At 37.9% G+C, this 22870-nt stretch overlaps 1 protein-coding gene across 28 annotated transcripts in view; it reads left to right on the forward strand.

Annotated features, from left to right (window-relative positions):
* The window catches only part of LOC106179853 (androglobin), a 66043-nt gene that overhangs the window by 4774 nt on the left and 38399 nt on the right, over positions 1-22870 (forward strand). For 18 of the 28 annotated variants that reach the window (XM_087001242.1, XM_087001234.1, XM_087001238.1 and 15 more), the window contains exons 1-2: positions 2171-2685; positions 22005-22095. In XM_087001242.1, the coding sequence (XP_086857368.1) occupies positions 2186-2685; positions 22005-22095 (591 nt within the window). In that variant the 5' untranslated portion in view covers positions 2171-2185. Of the gene's footprint in view, positions 1-2170; positions 2686-4642; positions 4855-6791; positions 6984-9984; positions 10137-12436; positions 12847-16158; positions 17051-18034; positions 19030-20397; positions 20572-22004; positions 22096-22870 lie in introns of those variants that run through there. The other 10 variants (XM_087001257.1, XM_087001241.1, XM_087001258.1 and 7 more) reach the window with 8 other exon arrangements.

The following is a 22870-nucleotide window of genomic DNA, read 5'->3' on the forward strand; positions in this document are numbered from 1 at the left end:
CGTGTTGCTATTAATATTATTTCCAAGTTGAGATCTACAAAGCACGTTTTTTAATTTAAAGTAAAGCTAGACTATAACCAACTTAAAACTTACGGTTGATATCTTGAATCGATGAGAAGGATGTAATTAGTACATTGATGCTCAGATGAGACGAATACATATAAAGTCAGCTTCCGCAGCTCTTCCAGGTGGATAGATAAATAGTCAGTAGAGGTTTAATCAGGCATTGGTGGAATAACTGTGCATTCTCGTCTTTTTCATTTCGAACATGATATGGCCTTTAGAAACGGACCTTAATGCTCAAGAAAGTTTTAAGTTGAATAAGATACGAAAGTAAAGGAGATTGATTCTAAGGCGCACTGAGGTCACAGTCAGATAAAAGGGGAAAGACTTCAGTGGGATTGTACAGTACCACAATGTGAATATTACCTACATGTGTTAGGGGAAGCTGGCGCTATGTGCAATATTTTCAATATGACAAAGATCTCAAATTAATGTTAACACGTTTTACTGTTTTCAGAAAACGCGCTAAATTGATTTCTTACCGTATTAAGTGCCACGCAGAAATATTGAAATTGGATAGCTGATAAAGATATTATTGCATAGTGGAATATTGCAAAAATTAAGTAAAATGATAAGTGCAAGGTCACCACCGTAGGTTTTAGATCGCCAGTGAAATAAACAGGTGTTTCATGTCTGCGCTTCAATTCTTGTGTTTCATTGTCTTTTTTGTAAATGCGGTCAAACGCAAGTTAGCTACGTGTTACACAATCAAGGCAACTTTGAGATTCACGGATCACGGAAAGAAAACGAAACGTCGCCATTGTTTCATTACTTGCGTATTCAGGCATAAAATTGAATTAGTCGTGACCATTTGCACTAAACGACAGAGGAAAGCGGACCACTCCGTTCGTGTCACATCTAACACAATCGAAAAATTGTCTGCGCAATCACAACACAATAGTTCTTCATGGTTATAAGCTACATCAAGGTTATAAGATAAGAACTCCCCCATATAAGAATATTTGATGTTTTATATTGACTCTGTCTACAACTTATAATAATGACATTTTGGATTCTTATCGGAAACAACTTACATTTTCCCCAGGGTTTATTATAATGACAAATCAAAAGCAATGACAAATCAAAAAGCAAGCAAACTGAAGCTCTTAACATATAATGGAGGGAGATCTTCTTATTTATATATGATCAAGCGTTGAGTGGTACCTTCAGCTTATATTTTGAATTCTTGATTTGGGTAACGTTTGTTCAGACTCCTTTCTAACTTGGTGAATAGTGTCCATATTTCAGAGCTTCATAGAAGTATTGGTTTTATTAAGGTGCGGAAGTCCTATTCGTGTCGATCTGATTGCAATATTTAGACTATGCTAAATCATAATACATTGCTTCAGAACCATTTAGTAACACAGCAGTTTGTTTTTTTAGCTTCTAGTCACGAAGTTTACATTAAGGCATGTCAAAGCCACGTGAGTTTAATGGTAGAATCTTAAACTTAAGTTTTGAATTGAATAACATTTGACATCACCCTGGGGAGATCATAGTTGGCCCCTATATTTCTATTTATCAAGCACGTGTGCTATAATAACAGTCATTGCACAGACCTATGTTGAAACCTCATAAAAAGAATAATTGCAGGCAAAACGTTTTGGTTGACAGACACAAGCATTGCGGCAGTCTTGTTTTCCATCATCATATCTTGTCCACTTTTTACTAAAAACATTATAACTCAAGAAACTGATAGCGGAAATGACGTCTGTCCCTAGAGAGACACGTGTGTGTGTGTGTGCTTGTTCTCACTTTCATCGTCGTACTGACTACTGGAGCTTATGCATCCTAAGTGCGCTAAACAAAGCGCTAATAACTCTGTATATTGAATTTGCTCCTGGAGTTAACTTAGCAGGATAGAACAAACAGTATCAACGGTCGATTGAGTCAAGGATTTATCAGAATAAAATAGACCAGAGCATTATGGGCGGAAATTCGAAACTTGATTGAAATCGACTTTTTTCGAAACAAGAGGGGCTGTTTTTGAACAGCAGCATTAGGACGGATGATTTGCCAGATACTTTAAACTGAATGCACCGTTACTTGGAGAAGGGCTATGAAATACGATTACTGGTTTAAGAAATATTTAGAGGATACTTGACATAACATCATCGAAACCATGAATGAAGATGCGTCAAATAACGCTACCGGCGGATTGCAGGATGGTGATATAAAACTACTAAAAGGACTGAAGGGATTTTCTAGGGTTTTGAAATCTGGTACATTAAATTCTGCCAATGTGTCAAAAACTGAAAACAATCAGGGCGCAGCAAAGAACGTGCAAAGATTGTTCCACAAAGAAGCCGCCGCGGAAAGACGGAAAAGTGATGCGGTAAAATCCACTACTTCTATGACTGGAGAAATGTCTGGAAAATTGCCGTCCATCGGTCGTCTGCTTAAAAACAGGTCCTTGTCAAGTTCTGCTGGTCTGATGAGAATGATAGAAACAGGAGGCAGTGGAGACGATCAAAATAAAACCGTTCATAAACTTCAGGCCATGTCCCAACTATTGTTAAAGGGTTCCCCGTCGCGAGCTGGAACAGCCGAAGATACTCGAGGGTCAAGCCCGGAAACTCGGATACGCTCGGCTATAATGGCCAAAAAGCTTATGTTGTTATCGTAAGTGTCAGTGCTTTATTTAGCAATCACGTCTTTCTGTCCCCTTCCCTTCTCGATTTTTTTCTATTTTATCATACATTTCAGCACAGCTTTAAGTACAATTACAAAGTCTTGACGCTCTTCCTTTGTTTGTTCCTCGTAGCTATTTGTCCATTGTGTTTCTCGACAGGTTCTGGAAATATTTTATTCGTTCCCTATATGTTTGATATGCTCTGTTAGTTCAAAGATGTTCTGTTTTTGACATATTTATTATTTCGATGAAACGCATTAAAATATTTGCCAATAAACGACAATTATATTTAACGTTTCATCACATAAAGTTGTAGTATCAACATTTGTGGGCGATAGGTTCCTTTGTATTGGGTAGTTATGACGAAAGGATTACTAGAATATTTAAACTAAGTACACAGCGGAAAGCAATGCTTGTTCATACACCAGTATGGACACAGGCTTATAGTGACGGGAAAACAATATCCTTGGTTTTTCAGGAGTAAAAAGGGACAGAAAAAAAGCAATTACATGTGGAACAATGGGACTGAAAATAGACATGAATGAATGAGCGCAGAAATTTGCAAACATAATTTTATATCTGAGTGTTACCACCAAATCAGTTGATCGGGCAGTGAAAGTACCTAGAAATGGTTTCGTCAATTTTTTGTCATATTTGTCTAATATGATTTGATCAAAATTGGTTTTTATTCAGCGTGTTCTTTGTAGCGAAAAACGCAGCTAAAAATAGCTATTTCTGCCTTTAAGAAAAAAAATCGCTTTATCATCCGGTGTTCAAGTTGATGACCGTTTGTGTATTAACATTAAGTTGGCAAGAACACAATTACCAGTATAAGTTGATGCTAAGCCATTGCAAGTTGCTTAGACTTCAATGTTAAGACGTAAATAAATCCACAACACGGGGCCGTTCCACAAAAGAACATAAGTTCAAACGTTGGCATAAACTTTAAGATAATATTTTTATTACTTAAAAGAAGCATTGAGCCTCTTGAACAAAAAAATGACTTAAATGTACGTTTCAGGTTCATCGTTACGTTACTTTATTATACTGGTACTTGACTACTAAAGTATACATGAACGCATGTAACTGATTTAACTTGATCGAAAAGGACCAAAATTGTGATCTAAAACTGAAGACCACTCCTTGGTTTGAAGTTTTTTTTTCCAACTTGCCCGAAGGCCTACTAATCACCGTGGTAATACGGCAGCAGTAGTGCATGACAACGTCTGTTTATTACAACAGCTATGAGGCTAATTCTGTGTGTAAACACGATTCTTTAGGAATCACGAATGAAATCCATTTTTCTGTCCTGAATTAACTTAATATAGTTCATATTTGATTATCGCTTTTTACCAAAACATTTAGAGACCTATAGATGAAGGTTGCTATTTTTTATTGATCAGCACAGGCAAGAAAAACGTCGAAGATAGTCTTGCATTATGTGATGTATCGTACTCATTAGCACTCGGGTAAAATATCGACACTGAACTTATTTAGTAACAGTGCATAGACACGTTAAACACATTCCTTTTGTTTAACATATTAAAACATCATTATGGATGCTAATACGACCATTTTTTATCATTGTAAATGCTTATGCGACCGCTATTTTCATCGTTACGAATGCTTATGCGTCCATTTTTTTCCTCACGCCTATATCACAGTTTTCACAAACCGCCTTAATGCCTCGTTACAGTCGAAAACAAATTCAATTTCAATGTTTCTTTATGTCGAAAGTAAATTTAGCAAAAAAACAGCAACAGCCTGTTCTATAAGTGAATGAGTTCTTTTGTGGAGTTATAAAGTACATTGTGGCAAATGTAACGGGGCCGTTTCTGTTAATCATGTTTCCAAAACTCAAACACAACAATCACACTTTTATTCAACCCTGCCTAGTATAAACATGGGAGTCTATCACAGCTACTGAATACTTTGCAAGTGAACGTAATAAGGGTCGCCTGTGTCGAAGACGGACTTTTTATAATTTGTTAGGACTGTGAAATTTGATAGTTTTAAGTTGTGTCGGATAAAAGAAGCCTTGGAGACCGTATGGCAGACTCGCTTAGATCGAGTAGTAAAGTGACATTTCGGGTATTAACCATGTCGGTCCGGGGAGCCACCCCATCACGCCGCACGAAATCTCCCGGAAAAGATCATGGGTGAGTTTATGAAGTAAAACATTTGTGATGCTCTTCTGAAGGGATTTTTATTCGTTTTAGAAATACTCTGATTTTGCTAATTAATTTAATGGAAAGACTGTAGGGCGCATCTCTACTTTGATGTTAGGACCGTTCTGTATTGTAACATTGATAGATGTTTTACTACATGATATAGTGGTAGTTTTGTATTTAGTTGTCAAAACAAGAGACACAATTAAATCTCAGGCAAAATTATAATTTTGGTTTTTAAAAATTGAAACTCCAAAATGCTTTTCTGGCTAGTTCAAGGTGTTTTCTTCGAAGGTTTTGCTGTATATCAGCTTAAGATGCTCTAAGAGCCCAGTATGAAGTCTGGCAATGTCGCTCATATGAGAAATATGTAGATGCATTGCACCACAAGTAATATGGGGCAGTTTGTTTGTCCTTGTTTATCTTACCTGTGGGACAATTGTTCGCTAATTACACTGACCAGGGTTTCACCTATATTGCTATTACAGCTACATAAACAAACCGTTATTGTAATATCACCCTTAACCCATCCTTGGTTGGATTCTTATATTGGTATTAGGTATAATTTTGTAACGGATTGCAGGCCCGTAGCTTCCTGGGGGGGGGGGGGGGGGGGGGGGTCGAAAGAACCGCCCTTCTTGCCGAGAAAAGGTTCCTTCTGGGAAAGATGAATCTAGGTATACCCCCCCCCCCCCCTTTTGAAATTGCTTGCTACGGGCCTGGATTGTACACATACGCATCGCCCGCAGCAAGTGACTAAATTTCCAGTTCGTATTTCAAAATTCCAACAGTGAGTTCAATATCGCGTGGTAGAAAAACTATTTTGATAGGTTTTCAAGTGAGAGGTGATGGTCTGCTTCATGTCCGTTAATACCATGAGGAGATTTCTATCAGTTAAATATTTAAAAAATTAAAAAGCGCTTAGTAGACTTTGCGATGCACGTGTCCCTTCTCTGTCACTTTTCAGAAAGTGATATCAAAATATTATAGCCCCGTTCATGAGAGTAATGGTGGAAATTATACCTAAAATACATAAACTATCAGGTTAAGAAAGCCCCTCTAAATAGATAATTTTAGACAAAAAAAAGTAGATCAAAAACCATAGTCAAAATCGATGCATCATTTCATTTAATGAACTTTACCTGCTCGGGGTTAGCTTCGGCATTGTAGAATTATATATTGATTTAAGGGTGTCGCTGACGGAATAATCAATGACCACAGGGGTACAAATACAACTGACCATAACATCCACACGACAATACTGTTATAATGAATTGCCACAACAGTCGACTCAAATCAGTGTAGGTTTAATGTGTTCGTAATCTTCACTTTTGTAGCCAGTTAAAAGAATAACCCAGGTTTCGTCGGTAAGGCTTTGTATAGCGCTAACACTGCTTACGTTGACGGGTGACATTTATCAAAATAAGGTAGAATCACAAAGTAAACAATTATTCTGCGAAAAGGGTTTTCCTAATTTTACACCTCATTGCTTGAAGTGGGGGCGGTGTTACAGTATGACATCATCTGGATGAAGTTCTACTTGTTTACCTTGTAAAAATTGCTGAGATAATAAAAAAATTATTAAGGTTTCAGTTAAGCAGTTTATCACTTTGTATTACAAGATTTTGAAAAAAAAAATATGTTTCAAAGTTGACATGACAACTCCATGTAAATGTTTGATCCAAACAGCAACCTCAACAATAACGGAAAGAAAACGCTAGATACCGTATAAAATATAACATATTAAAAATGAGGCTACCACTGGCATAAAATAACTTCATTTGAGGATATGGTTATTTTCACAAATAGCAGTGACTTGGAGTATAGCCCTCAGGTAAAAACTGTCAGTTTACCAGCGTCGCCTGCACCACCTGTCATAAACGAGAAATGATCTTTAACCTTTCCACGCCAATAAAAACGTAGCTACCTGGTCACGCTTACAATTGCCGTTGTGTTTGATTTGTCTCCAGCAAATCATTGCTGTTTGATATCAGTGAAGTTTATCGATATTTTACCCACGTGTATACATTAATGTGATGACTACCACAGTTTAAAATGGTTGGCGGCGGTAAAGTGGACCGAAGGACATCTGTTAGTTCCAGAGTGGGATCCGCAAAAGGGTGGGTGTTGCTAAGATGCCGTCATTGATCCGTTTTTGCCGTATTATACTGTAGAGTGGATTCAGTCCCACCGGATACAGTGTGTAGATCATTTGGTGTTCACTGTCACGAGAGTCAAGTGTCATAAAGTCATTATATCCAATTCACGTATACATTTTAGAAGATAATATAAAATGTTTTAATCGCAATGTTTACTGCTGGTAGATGAAGAACTGGTGGTGTATAAATAGGCCTACGTAAACATTGCTCTCACATTCACTATATATGATTGAAGGAGTAGGCCCATCGTTATTGATTTGGTAAAAACATTCCACTGTTAACAATCAGCAAATTGCTTAAAAAGATAACGTTCAAGTTATTATTCTGATAACCAAATGTTTGTTCGCTATTCTTTCAAAGGGGTGATATTTTTCAGAAGTTGGATTACAAGTGTGTTGTATTGGAATAACGTTTATTTTAATGATGCATTAAAGGGATAATAACTCTTCATTTTGGCCAAAAAATGAATTTTCCTGGAGTAAACAACAATTTCCGCATACTTACTAATGGTTAATGAATCCATTTTTACATTCAAAGTATTAGTCCCTGGTTTTTTTTTTTTTTTTTCTAAAAAGTTTGTTTTTTTGTTAAAATCTCTTAAGAGATTATAACAGAGTATAGCCATCAATGGAGGTCACATGGTCCGAAGACAAGCTCAGATATCAGAATAATAGCTATAACTGCCGTTTTTGTGGTAAAACAGAATATATTATATTTCTATGACTTGTTCACAATGTTTTTATTGTGAAATATAGATCTCATACGAAGAGTTATTATCCCTTTAAGTATTAGACAGCAATTCATTCTCACCTTGTATATTCAACCAATAATGTAGGTTTATATTTTTGTTCATTTAAGTTAGTTTAAAGAGTGAGGGGAAATGTGTAAGGGTCACAACTATCGCAATCGCTAGTAATTTCAATAGAGACTAGGTTCCCATCTCTAGATCGATCTAATAGGATCCGTCCATCTCCACGGGGTCCCTCGCTAAATTGCTTTCAGCCCAAGCGGCTTAGACGTCTGGGACGCCCACTAAAGCTGCTAAACGATAGTTAATTACCCCCTGTCAGCCTCAGCTGGCGTGACAGACATCTAAGCCGCCCAAGTTAATTGCAATATTAAGCGAGAATCCCCTCGAAGATAGTTCGATCCAAAGTTAATACGATAGTCTCTAGGAATGGCATCATAGTACGTATACATACGACCACACCACACGCACACAGACAGAAAAAAAATCAAAATCAGTCATTCATCTCACAAACACACGTGCACACACACGCAGAGAGAGAGAGAGAGAGAGAGAGAGAGAGAGAGAAAGAGAGAAAGTGTTTCTCTTGACACCTACACTTACTGAAATTAACTTGTCTCATATACAAATACACACGCAATCAATCAAGGTTTTGCAGGGAATATTGACAAGTAGCCATTACCATGTGTTGGACATAAGTACTGCGGCAAGCCAAACACAAAGAGACATTTTAGCTTTGAATGGGAGAGTGAAGCCTCCATTTATTGCTAAGTAGATATCTCAGTTCAGCTGGGCACCCATTGTTTTTCAATCTGCTATGATTGATTTGAAAGCTTTTACGGCTATCTCCAGGCTTTTAATCCATCCTTTTCAAGGTAATATGCAGTTATAGGTCTGTCAAACTAAGTGCTATCGCTTACTGCACAGGTGATCTTAAAAGAGGTATTTCGAATCGGAGAATGCATTGCTTCAAACCTGGCAAGTCCTTCTGTATATTGTCCGCTCTCCTGTGTACGAGTCTCAGTTTTACAAGGTTTGATACAGACATTCGAAGAATCAGAGGTGTATTTTCCATGAAAATTGGGCAGTGAAGCATCATTGCTGTTGACGCTTGAATGTGTCATCACGGGTTTGATATCTTAGTTACGGCGGGCCTTCAGAGATTTCCTATTGATCCTGCCTTTGTTTTTCGCAGTACCTGTTAGTCAATACGTACGTGTTGCAACGGAACTGGCTCACTAATTTGACTTATGTCTGTTGACTGAATAACAAACAAAACAGCAAAAAGTTTACAACGAAAACAGCCGTAGTTAAATATTATTTTACAAGGGCATGGTGTAGACATACACCAGGACGGCCTCCTAAGGGTATTGACTAACACAGTGGTGCGAAGCCGAATTTCTTATTGACGGAAAGAGAAGGGCCAGTCTAAATTATGTAAGAAGTGGATTTGACATATCACCAGGTAGCATTGTGTCGGATTAATTGTGACGAATGAATACGCCGTGATACATTATTGTAGTTCAGCCCCGTGGATCACGCTGTGGGAAATCTGTCGCTGGTGCGTTACTAAGCGGTTTGATGTTTGGACAACATTACAAGATTCATAAGGCAATAAAAAACTCAAAAAGGGGGCGGTGATTTACTGTGATTACCGTGCGAGGTCAGATTATTTTAAGGACGTGGTCCAAAGGACGTTTTCCTCACATGGTGGTATGTCTCTGGAAAAAGGCAAAAATTGCCTGTAAAAGTCGACACTTTACTGGGAGACAGCCGCATGTGGAAAGATTTCATATCACATACTTCGATATCTAAATACAATTCTTTCAATCAGTTTGAGGGGAATTTCACTGAGAGGACAAATTGGAAGTAATATCTTGATCGGAAAATAATTCTTCACGGACAGTAAAATTAACATGCGACAGAGAACTGCTAATGGACAAATATAGGTAAAAGTCATTGAACGTGATCGCATACACGCCACAGTACTGCTTAAAATTGGGAAAGACGTTTCTCCCCTGTTTACAGTTATTTTGTTTCAGTCTGTAAAAATAAAGAAACGAGGTCAGTGGCTTTCTGTAACAAAAAAAGAAGTTGACTATGGAATGGCGTAACACTTAGAACAGTGCAAAGCCCAGCGAACTGGAAACATCCGCACCTACCCAACATACACCCCGGCCAGTTTAACGAAAGCTACCGTCTGACAGGCTCAAGATGTCTTCGAGGGGAGGAGGAGGAGGAATGACATTACTGACGCCCACACCCCAGGATCGGCCTCGGTCAGGTCGACCGGTGTCAGGGAGACCTCGGAGCGCTAGGAGATGTCGACCCGTCTCGGCTAGAAAAGAAACACACGAGACTGTGGTGTAAGTTTTTTTTAATTCAATCAGAAACGTCTAAGTCTTTTGTGCAGTATTACTTGTATGTGCCACATGGCTGGCTTGAGACCGACGGAGCAACAAAACCCAATATGGATGTGTTGTTGGTTTAATCGACGTCTTTGGGTATACAGAGAGAAATATAATTCTTTGGTAATTAGGGATATGCATTAGACGTTAGTGAACGTGCTCAAATTCATAAACACTTTTCGTGACTGTTCATGTATTCAAAAACTGTTTCGTTCCTGTGGTTTATTTATTTGGCGCACAATGTAATTTATCAAGCTTTTTCGGTTAAAAAGTGAACAACGGTTTTCTGAGATCTAGATTTTCCTGGGTATGTTTCCTCGATTTTTCTTAACGTGGTAGCAGTTTTCCCAGGGTCAAAAGAAATATTTCTGTCAAATGAACCTATAGTTTTTTGTATGGCAACAGGTGTGTAGGCTTCAAAAGTTTTATATATCGTTGTTTAATGTCGGGGGAATATTACAAAAATTCCTGACAGGTTTTCTGTTTCTCAGTGTGACTGCAGCATACCCCTCTCCGCCCTTCCCATATTGGCCATGCGAATATGGTTATATACATGTAGATCATCTATTTTGATGATGTAGGCAAACTGTTTATTCTACACTTTAAGTAGATAGCATCTGAGCATTCTAACTGTGAGGGAACGCATGAAGGCGTTTTAGAGGAAGTTTTTAGAATTGTATATAACCAACCTAGATTAGAAATTTTACAATGATTTCAATAATTGCAGTCTAATAAGAAGCCTAGATTAAAACCTCTCTAGACATCTCCGTATGCTCAGCTTAAATGTCAAGGAGTTTCATTTGTTTTTTATCACAAGTTTCTTATTACGTGACCAATCTACCCTTTTAAGTGAGCTCTTGAAGCTTGCACCCTAAAACAAAATATGCACTGGGGCAGTATACATTCTTGTTTTTGTCTGTGTCATTATCAAGGTGAAAAATGTTCTTGTAGTCGCTTCATTCAATACCGTTTCCTCTATATGCTGATCTCTTATAAGGCTTTTAGCATTTACAGAGCACTGTAGCGGAGACTAGACGCATTGCACTGTCGACAAAACCGTTTTTCTGAGCCGCGAGTAGGCTACCCTGGTTTCCGTGAACGGTTTTCCAAGTTTTTCGAGTGCCACCTGTGATAAGAAGCATTGACAAGTGGTTCATAAGCAGTTTCTAACTGAGACGAGGCAATGCTTTCATGTGCTTTGCATTGTGTGGCATACGTAGTATCTTTATTACCTGTAGGTAATAGTGGTAAAGGGTGGGGTAAAGATTTATTAAAGATGGGACCGAGATTATAGGGGGTTCCTCTTTTTTGTTGCGGGTCAGCGTGATCGTTTTTCTTCGTTTATCAGTTATGAAATTTCGCTACAAGATAGCGTCTTTATAAGTCAAGCAATCGAAAACTCACTAGATATATCTCTCCTAGGTGATAAATGCGAGGGGGGTAATTACATGTGGATTTTACTGATCCACAAAGTCAGTTAAATTAATCCGACCTGTCTATCACAAATTGGGGACACTTTATCATAGATTATATTGTCATACCACCGCACCGGTGGCATTTGATATTCTTAATGTCGAGCTAAGTACCTTGTCCAAATTCCCCCTGCATGGCTCAGAGGCTCGATCTTCACCCCTTGCTACTGTACACAAAGAGACAGCAAGCTGAGCCGACTTGATCGGAGAAACACTCCACTTCACTTGCGACAGTTCATCCACAACACCGGCGTTTCTACATGCACATACAGTGGTCTACATGGACAGTTGCTTGTTTCACCTATAGGACTGGGGTTGTGACTTGTTTAAGTTGCTGACTGGATGGACAGGACAACTTGATTCAAAAATGAAGTGAAGAGATACAGCTATGTTTAGCATACATGCCGAAAGTGAAAAGCCCTCTGTGGACCCGTGTCACGCGTTGCCGGGGAATTTAGAAATGTTATGACCAGTTGCAAGGCAAATTGAAAGGCATTGCTGAATTCAACCGAAGGGACCATTTACTTTTTAAACGGGCATGAAGAACAGGCAATAAGTTGTTTTCTAATTGCTCAACATATGGCATCGGTACCTTTTGAAGGCACTTGTCGATTTATCGTCAAAATTGTAGTGGATCAACTCTCCTGATGACTGACTATACAATTGAAAGTGGAAAAGCACTGATAGGCAAAGAAATATCTGCGAGCTTTTTAGTCGCTATATCTTCACAGGGAACACAGTCGTAGCAAGAACCAGCGATGTTTTGTCGAATTTTAAAAAAACTAAACAGCTGAAACTTTATACCCCGGACATACGCTAAACATAAAACGCACTAACAGCTAGTGAACTTATACAACGTGTAGAATTTGATACGTAAATGATTTCTTTGTGCAACGCACTTAATTGAAATATCAGGAACTGTGGTAAGTTTTTATTTTCGCGAGCACAACACTACAAAGTCATAAGGATTGACGCAAGTTTGCTCAAAACACCAAGGGGATGAGTTTTCCTGGAAGTCGGAGACACACAGTCCATCTGACAGGCGATAAGGCTTCTGTAGGCCTTGTGCCCCCGGTTAGCGGGAGTGGAGGGGGTCTTCGCACGCACGGGAAAGGAAGACTCAGTCTCGATTCTCAGTACATTTCTACAAATAACGAGTCCAGGAGAAACAACAGCAGAAGGGGCACTCAGCAGTGGTGAGTTGTGCAGTTGGACTCTACGATTTATGTATTATCTAAGTACCGCTAAGTGTCTGTTATATTTTCACTGAAAAAAATCCCATAACTTACAGTGGATACGATCTGGTAATAAAAGGCATTGATTTAGTTATCAAGGTCATCGATCATGAGTAAATACAAGAGATGGATCAGTTTACCGGCGACAAAGATTATTTAGCGAACTAGACCAGCATATTTGGTCCTATGACGGTGACAAGCTATTTTCACCAGCTATTTTTGTCAGCTGATGGCAAACAGACTTTTATCTTTGAACTCGAGCACTGCAACGTGCATATTGTTATTTTCAATATAGTTCAAAGTTAAATGTACATTTTCTGTTGAAACACTAACTCTTTTTTCTCCAAAATTGACAAAAAATTTATAGAAAGTACGAAATGGTGAAAAACAAACAAGTGAATGTTATACCATTTCAATGTGGTTTCAAACGACCAAAAGTCAACCAATTACTTCCAATCATAGCCTAGCTACGCTATAGCACTGTCAATAATGACACACCCACCCCTAATAATAATCACGCGCTGTTTTAGAAATATAAAAAGAGCCCATGCGTGTCTTTGTGTTTTGATCCGTTTGTCACCAAGCAGCGTCATGAAAGATGTCACCTGACGTCGGCGTAACGCGAGGATCTTCTATTGATTTATCGTCACTGATCAGTGATGGATGAGACGGTGATAAGGAGAAGTTGAGATTACGCAGAGTTTACCTGTCATCACTTATCAGACCATCTGTTTGTTTGCTGCATAAGTGGTGTGTAAACAGCAATTTTGTATAAGCTAATTTTGAATCACACTGTTTATTCAGGTACAGTAATGATATTGCTTGCACAGGCTAATTACATGTGATATTGCTCTTCTTTAGTGCCGCTTGTTTTAAACGAGACATTCTTATGTAAAATGTTTTATTTCTTTTAAGTAAAAGATCAAAACACTAATTCATTGACAAAAGGACAATGCGTTTTGGAGCTGATTATAGCATTAAAAAGAGGGAAGGATTTAATGTATTTAATATACATAAAACAATCCTATTATTTACGCTTATATTACTACGTACCGCTCTCTGGAGAGTGGTTATAGAAAATGAGTGTATTTTCCTCTTGTTTCATTCTAGTAAATGCACATACACCAAAAAATGAAACAAATGCATTTAATTTCTGGTTTTGTCACTTGGCAAATACACATCTGTACGAGCTTTTTCCCCGATATATTTGCTTCATCTTACTATGTACAGTATAGATTACGGTGTGATTACCTTGGGGAAATCATTTCAAAGCATCCTTACCGTGTGTGCGTGTAAACTCTCAAGACAATACAAATGAAGTCGTTTACCATAGCAGTCTCTTTGTAATAAGTGTGTTTTGAGCGCTTTCCGGAAGTACCTCAGCTGAGCTGCCAAAGTTGTGAACGTTGCAAGCAGGGGTTGTGGAAGCAGATTTAAGAAGGCCTGGTTTCATATCAGTCAAGTTAATAAGGATGCTTTTGGCGCAGATGCTATGTCGGTTTGCTAGATAACTATGTTGTTGGGAAAGATGAGCAATATTGTCGTTTTATCTTCGGTCCGTGTCGTCTGGACGGCGGCCGAGCTGGGGTCATTACCTGTTGGTTGTCATTAATTACCCTCTTGTGGACATTCAATATCAGTGACATGGTTCGTCGTTCAGAGATTGTCATGATTTAGTCGCAAAGTTGCAAAATTGGGATTGCAAATCGCCTTAAGTCTCTGAGCCAAAATTTTAATAAGAACAGCAAGGACTAGTGAAATCTGATGCACGTCTTATCTCGGTAATCGCGTTAGGTTTTTTTAATGGAGAAAATATTCAATACAGTATGGATTACTCAGATGACTGATGCATATGCAAGATAACAAAGAACGGCCAAACTTTTAATCCGCTTGATACCCGTGACAACGCTAGACTGGAGTGTTCCTCACGGAGGAGACGCGGTAGCTTTTTTGTTTTTAAGATGTCGTCGGGGAACACGAGTCGTTCTTTCTCTCGCAATAGTTCACGTAGTGGAAGGTACAGCGTCAGCTTCAAAAATGAACTTGGTCGATTGTCCGCCACACCCATTACTGGATACACTTCACAGGGGAGGCGGAGGAGGGGGTAAGGAAATTAACCGATACCTTGATATGTTTAAGGACGTTCTTCTGTATTTTGTGATGCAATATAATATATTTGGATAATAGATGAAAACAGTGCAATCAAAAAGGTGAAAAAGGGTGACAAGATTAGATAATTCTATTTCTAAGTGGATATGTCACAAAAAGAGAAAAAAGATTTAGATCTGCAGTTTGGCTATCTAAGGTCAGCGTTACTCCACATGCTTTCTTTTAAGGTGTCCGATGACCCAAGCGTTCTTATTAAATGTTTCTATTTCAAATTCCGAAAATACAAAAAAACTGTATGCCAGATGTTCGTATAGAGAAAGAAAAGGTTTGGTTGATTTTTGTACTTTGTTAGCGCTGTTTGAAAGCAATAATGAACAGAATGCTTGGCTAGTTATTCAGTTGTATTTATGAAAAGAAACGTGCTGAAAGACGAATGTCGAGCTTTTGTGTCGTAGTCCATATGTTGAAAAAGACTGAGAAAAACAGCTTCATGTCATCACGAAAAACGGACTCAAACACGCGTTTTAATCTTTTCTTTGTCAAAAAATGACAAATGTTTCGAAGGTCAGGGCTTGAGTTTGTTTTTATATCTAACGCTTGCTGTTGCACCAGATGAACTACTACATGAGTTTATGTATACCAAGCGGCACACGCCACATTAAGAAATGAGTAAAACACACTTAAAACACATTATAAGCCATTACTTCGGGACCGAATCATTGAAAAGACGATTGCAGTAAATCATTGGAACAACATCCAAATTAAGGAAAAGACCAATGAACAATCAGTTCGAAAGTCGCTGCGTATCAGTCTTGTGGAGATAAGACTTTATTAACATGAGGTGGGATTAGAGCGTGGCGGGATTATTATTATCCTACAGCTATATTGAACCTAGAGATATAGGTCGTCATGTATAGTTACTGACAACAAGGGAATCACATTGTTCTGAGGCTGTGTTTTTTTTTAATGGACGGTTTTCTCTTTGGATTTTCTTCGTCGTTCGTGACAATAGAAACTTATAGAGGATTGGCAGATTTTCTACAGAAAATCTTGTAGCTAAAAGCCAGTTGACGGTTCTTGAAAACAAGCATACAACTTGTGTGGGCAAGCGAGTGTGACAGAAGTGAACGACAAGAAGTGTTTTATTTTCTGGACAGACTGAAGCTGTGAAGCATTTTGAATAGTTTCATTGTACGTTAACCGCCTGAATGAATTCAGCGCCATCGACCCTGATAATTCCACTTTATTGCTACAGATAAAACTAAGCGCTTCATACTTTCGGCAATACTCTCACGTCCAGGGGATTTATTACGATGACTTCAATGAATGATGTGAGAAATATCAAACAATAGTATTGTCATAACACAAGTCGCTAGGGATCACGCTAGAGTTGACAAAGAATTTCATGCAGTTTACATAATAAATCCTCACTCAGAAATGGGATATTTGATGAAACATTTATTAGTGCTATCCGGTTGATTGTTATTATGTTGTATTCGGAAACGATAGAAGTCATGGATGCCGTACAAATAGGTGTTTACGATGTGTGAGACATTAGCCTGCGTGGACAGAATAAGCAACAGTGATTTCTGGTCAGGATGCGAGAATTTCCATGGATTACAGTATATAGAGTATTACTGTATGAGCAGTGGTGCACGTGGATTTACGATTTCAAAACTGTGACAATTCTGTACGTTATAAGCACAAGAAGGTGATCCATAAAAATTAACATAGAAGATGGACATTTGCTAAATGAAATTTGACTGAGTTTTCATTCAGGAGGATTTCAAAGCTTTCACTTCGGTACTAGTGCAGTTGCAGTTGATGGGTTGCTGTGCTTATGAACTTAAGAGAAATAACTGAGTAAAATGGCGAGCTCGGAGGCTGACAGCCCCGCCCGAAAGCGGCAATCCCGACAGGGCATCAGGCGCGATTTGTTCCTTCCCTCCTTACCCATGACGCCGGAGGAAACGCCAAATCAGCGTCCAAGTGACAGGCGATCGTCTGCATTTGGGAGTCGGAGGAGATCAAATGTTACGTTTGTCTCGTTACACAGGTGGTTATATAGGCCTCTTTACTTTTGTTTTCCCGTTTGATCTTGGTTTGGTTTTCCATCATTCTGCTGTTTCTCAGTATTTAGGTTTAGGTTTAATAGCAGCGGTCTGGTTGGTTTCTTTGGTCGTTAGCATTATTATATTGTCAATAATTTGTCTCATGCGTGTCGAGCTTTTGCGATTTTTAATTACTTGTTGACAACTTTGTCATAGTCGGACAAAATTGTCAATGAAATCATTATTTCTTTATATGTTATAATTTAAGACCGGGACTTTGGGGTATATCAGCGGATTTATTGGACTCCACTTTAATTAACTTTATTATAATTTAGAAAAACATTTGCAAGTTTGTTTTCTATGTATCAAACAGCTATCTATCTTTACCGAGGGCTTTATAAAAATGCAAGTGAATGCGCTACAAATCGTAACCAACACCACGAGGACGCATTTCAGGCATTCTGATTCTTCTCTTTCATTGAACAGGATTCATTATTGTGCTTGTTGAGACATAGGCATGTTACTGCAGCGATTGAGTGCGTGTATGATCTTTGGCTACGTAGTCAAGTGCAATATAATGCAAATAAAACACAATGCATAAAAGCATGGCAAACATCGAATGTAAAGGAACTGCTATTTGGATCAGTTAAAGGCAACTGTGAATGGATCTTCCTGCTTTTTTTTTACTTTGGTTGTGTTAGACAAATATGCATGTTCAAGATAATGAATTCAATCAATTAAGGGGAACCTGCTCCAGAACCAGGACGGTCCGTTTACAACAGGTTCTGATTTCATGGCTCAGGTAGAAGAGTGCCATGGAGAGTTATTTCTAAATCCATACCCAATCCCCTTTTGTCCCCGTAAGCCATGAGATACACCTTGAACAATACGAACAATAAAATAATTTACATTTCACTGTTTACTCGCTACAAATATGTTGACTTACACGTCGGGAGAAATATGAACACTTCTAACGAGTAGACCTTGGCGTTGACAACGGTTTAGAAACTATGGAACGGTGACGAGGAAATAGGAGGATTTTGAAGCTTTCTTTAAATGAAGATTATTTCAATTTGACCAGAAAATTTTACTGGTTTTATTATTTTGTTTTGCTGTGGAACCTTAGTTTAAATTTGATTAAAACTACTGGAGGATTTTAGGACAAATGTTGGACAAGATTAACTCTGCAATCGGCCTGAATCTATACCAAATGACTGATAAAACGCTAAAAGTCACAGACCAGTTTTAATTTTCGAGCAATTCTCCAGAGACTCAGGTAACGAGGAGTTGATTTGCGTGCACATGAAGCGGCAAATTTATTTCGCCACGAACATAAAACTGGCTGCATATTTTCTGCGTGTCCGAACATACGATGAAACTGAAACCCGAGTTATCGACGACGAAGCAAGTTAGGCACACTGTCGATTATTACCTAGAGGCTAGAATACCCTTGATTGTTTAATTGATCTGTGCTGTTATACTACAATACGTGTTGAACAATTTCTACTTTGTTCTCGGTCCCAGGAAACTATTGTAATGTGAGGAAACCTCTGACAATCACATCGCTTGGATAGACTAAGCCGGATACAAAAACACAGTTGAAAAAGTCGTTGCTGGCTTTCATCTCCACGCATTTCATAATGCGTCGAGGCTCAACCCAGCCAATGTCTCTATCCGTTAGCAAGAAGCGCGGAGGCAAGGACAGCAAGGCGGCACCAGGCGAGATAAAAGAAGGGGATATATTCTACAGGACTGTTAGAATATATCCATCGCACCCGTTGGAACCCGAGGAACAGCATGTAACGATCACGAGGCCCGAGTTCCCACCTGGTGTGGTCGAGGTGCCGCATCACAGACAGCGGTCGGCAGCACACTCTGAGACCACGTCCCGTAGAGGGTCGGTGATGAGTCTTGCTGGGACAGAGCGCGGGAATGTCAACCGTGATGAAGCCACCACGCCCAGAGAAGAGACGGACAGGGACAGGTGCCGTATTGCCGTACCGCCCCACCAGCACATTTTTTTCTTATCAATTTTCTCCTTTGTAAATGATGAAAATTGTTAAGAGTTATCTTTGGGGATTTAAACTTTGCTAAAATTGAAATTAGATTAGGAAATTGAAATATATTGCAATCAGCTGAATAAGTAATTAAGGCAAGGGTTTAAAAAACCCGCCTGGCATGGTGATTAAAAAAAACTGAAGGACCGAAAGACAAGGGGTCAATAGTTATTATAAAGGCACACAGTATTTTAGATTAAACTAACAAAATATTTTATTTATCTATAGCTACCATTTTGTACTTAAACTCAGTTTAGGGGCCTAGTGTAAAAAGGTTCTGTCGGCTAAAAGCCATGATGGCATTTTTGTTCGAGTTTAGCTTTCTTCCTTTTTTATGCACGTCGACTGTTTAATTCTACTTCATCGCTTGTGAAAGTGAATCAATGACAGTGTAGTGTGACATTTAAGAGAGATACATTGCGGCACAGAAAGTTATCATTAATCGATAAATCTGATTAGGTAAGGTATCGGCTACGTTCACTAGTTAAGGTACCGAATATGGGAAGTTTCCTATAAAAGAACTTAACTTTAAAACCAACCACTTACCTTTATGTCCCATAGTCGGCTGGTAGGCCTACAGCATCTTGTTTAAATTGCCAGGAAAAACTAGAGACTTTCAGGACAATCCTAAAAATAGCGTATACAAGCATTGGCTACTTACTGTGTCAAGATGTTTTGTAAAACATTTTGGTGGGCAAAATTTGATTTTTTAGGAATGTAAGATTGACATTCAAAATGTAAGTGCTTGTCTAAATATACAACAGATAAAGGTTAAGTGGTATTAATGTTATAACTTGTAGGAGGGACTATAAAAATAATGTTTAAGTACTGACAGAGGTTTGGGATCCTTGCTTTAAAAAAAAAACAAAGTGGCAGATCCAATCCTATCCCTTCGCTAAATGATTTATCAATATAGGCCTACTTATTGGGCTCACAGGTAATATCAAACAAGCAGACAAGTAAATAAATAAATAAATAAATAAAGCAAAATAATTTTATCCCCCCCCCCCCCCCCCCCAATGTGTTGACGCTAGGGACCCTGAATCCTAGGTTTATAATGTTTTAACAGCAGTCTTTTCACAGTGGCATCAGGGTGTTAAACAAAATGAGTGTTTGCTACGTTTACGATAGATAACGATAGCTAAACTTTTGTGAAGTTATTATAACCGCATGTAACTATTGCTAGATGGTTAATTTTGCATATACTTTAAAACTCAAAACAAAACTTCGTTTGTTTTGGTATGGGACGTCTTTGTGACAGTGTAATACCCTGGCGCCATCTTCACTGCTCAGAGCTCAAAAACATTGTACGCATGCGTGGCGACCTGCTGCTCGTGGCAACCAAATATATTTTAAAATATAATACTGAAAAAATTCGAATGCCATTAAAATGATTTTATGACGATGGCATCGAAAACAGCAAAAAAGAAGGAATCATCTGGGCGGGTTAGCTCTGCAGGCAAAACTGAGTAAGTGAGGCTATACAAACTTATTGACCTTGCAACTTGTTTGATTGGAAACAATATGGCGGACAAATTTGCGTGAACCTTATTATAAACACAGTGAAAAGGTGCCCTAATGTCCTAATCGATGAAAACCATATTACTACAGCTGGTTTAAATAAAAGGATTTAATTTTTGTTTACATCTGTGCTAATATCTTACCATGCCACCCGTAATAGTAATTTGTCTGTAATTTTACCTGTAATTTTACTGGTATGTAAAAGTTTAAAAGTTATTTTAAACTTTATGAATTGCATTTTACAAATTTATTCATGCTTTAATTTGTAGTATTTAATTCATTGTCTTCAATTACTGGAAAAGCTAGTGGGACCTTATTTACCCCACATGTAATGGTTCTTTAGCCACAGTTTTATAGGCAAGTCATCCCAATGGTCAGACCTACAGTAGCAGGATTGCAAATATAAAAATTCCAAACAAAGCAGGTCCAGAGGTTACCAGTAACCTATATTTTGTCAAATTTGTGAAATTTATTATTTAGTTTTCATAGCTAGTGTGTATGTCCTAAATTTAAGCCAAGTAGAGATTTTTATCATATCTTCAACAATTTTCATGTGCTTACCCACCATCACTCTTTTGAGTTTGTTTTACTTGCTCATATTAATTGCCAATAACAGTTAATGTTTGTACTCATGAGTAAAAGAGTATTTACATAGATGGTACCTTTATGTTTCTTGGAGAATTTTCCCCATGAGATATTTAACTTAAAAGCCTTGGATTGGTTTAATCAAGCTGGTGGGTTGTAATGAGCCTACGGATGTAACCAATCAATCTCCAATGCTATTTGCTCATGGAACGTTGATATCACTGTGGAATATGTCAAACGTGATCACATAATATGAAAGATGATCAAGTATTGTTTTGCTCATCTCCCAGAGCTGTTTCTATACTTGGTCACCATCACTTACACTCAGTTGACCTTATTTTTCAAAGCTTTCTTTTCACTGTTTCACTCGGACCATCATTAATAACTAATCGTTAATCGTGGAGTTAATGTATTGAAAGAGTTTTCATTCCATTTTTAAACTTGCAGATTTAGCATACATGTGTAGAGTGATATCTAGAGCATATTTAAAGCTGGAGGCAAAAAATAATGATCAAATTCCTCAGATATCATCAGATCTGCAGTTCTTTGTGCCAGCAGTATAACAAAAATTGAGATATGAAGAAGAGAACATTTCAAGACATAGGGAAGAAATATGTCACACTGTTTACATCACTGAAGAACTTGAAAGCTCTTAGGTAACAGTGATTACTGTTTGTCTTGTGAAAAAACAGCTAAGACATGCAGAACTTTACAAATGAATCTTTACCAGTACCCCAAAATTTTGGGGTAGTGGTTTTTATATATTGTGCATTATATATCTGCTTTTTCTTTTTAGGGCTGCATCGATAGCTGCAGGGAGCCAAGTCCGCCAGAAAATTCCACTCTGGCCTGAGTGGAGTGATGCTGACATAAATAATGAAAAATGGGTAAGTGAAGAGTTTGTTATTTATGAAATAAAACGTTGCTAGTCTTGATTTGAAATATGGTTGCACTGGCGTTTTGACTTACTGTCATATAATATTGATATGTAGAATAATAATGTTCAAATAATAGATATAACTGCTTGTGAATGAATGAAAAAGATTGCTCAATGCACTTTGCAGCCTTTGCTTCTTACATATTGCTTCATTTTAGGTTTGGAAGAGAATTGATAAAAAAAAAAGACTGTAGAATGATAAAATTGCTTGAAATGTGTTGTCTTACCAAATTAAACATTTGTCAGTAATTGGGTTTGAATTTAAAGGAATAATATAACACTGACCATTTTCAATGTAGTATAGATATTCTCATGGAAACACAACAGGTTGTGCAGTGTTTTAATTATTACTTTCTCTTAAAATCTAGGTAACTATAGAGAATATTAAAAAAGATTATATCCTATTGAAATTTTAGAAGATAAAAGAGTAAAAGAAAAATACTTTATTTTATTTATATACCTGCCTCCATATTGTTCCAGTCAAAAGAGGTAATTCTGTAATTGTTTAGTTGTAACTGTACTAGGTTATCCTTTACTGGGCACCCATAAATCCATAATGAAAATGCACAGAACTGAGCAACCAAAGTACTAATTCAACAAACTGAAATAAGAACATTTAGATGTTTTTATGGTAGTATGATTTATTCAGTTTGGAGAGAAAAAAATCTTTTTAGTTTCACTTAAAAGATTGATTTGTGTTCACAAAAATTTGCATGGTCATAAAA

The sequence above is a fragment of the Lingula anatina genome, chromosome 1 (assembly GCF_051362555.1).
Source record: "Lingula anatina isolate TDL-2025a chromosome 1, LinAna3.0, whole genome shotgun sequence".
NCBI classification, from domain to species: domain Eukaryota; kingdom Metazoa; phylum Brachiopoda; class Lingulata; order Lingulida; family Lingulidae; genus Lingula; species Lingula anatina.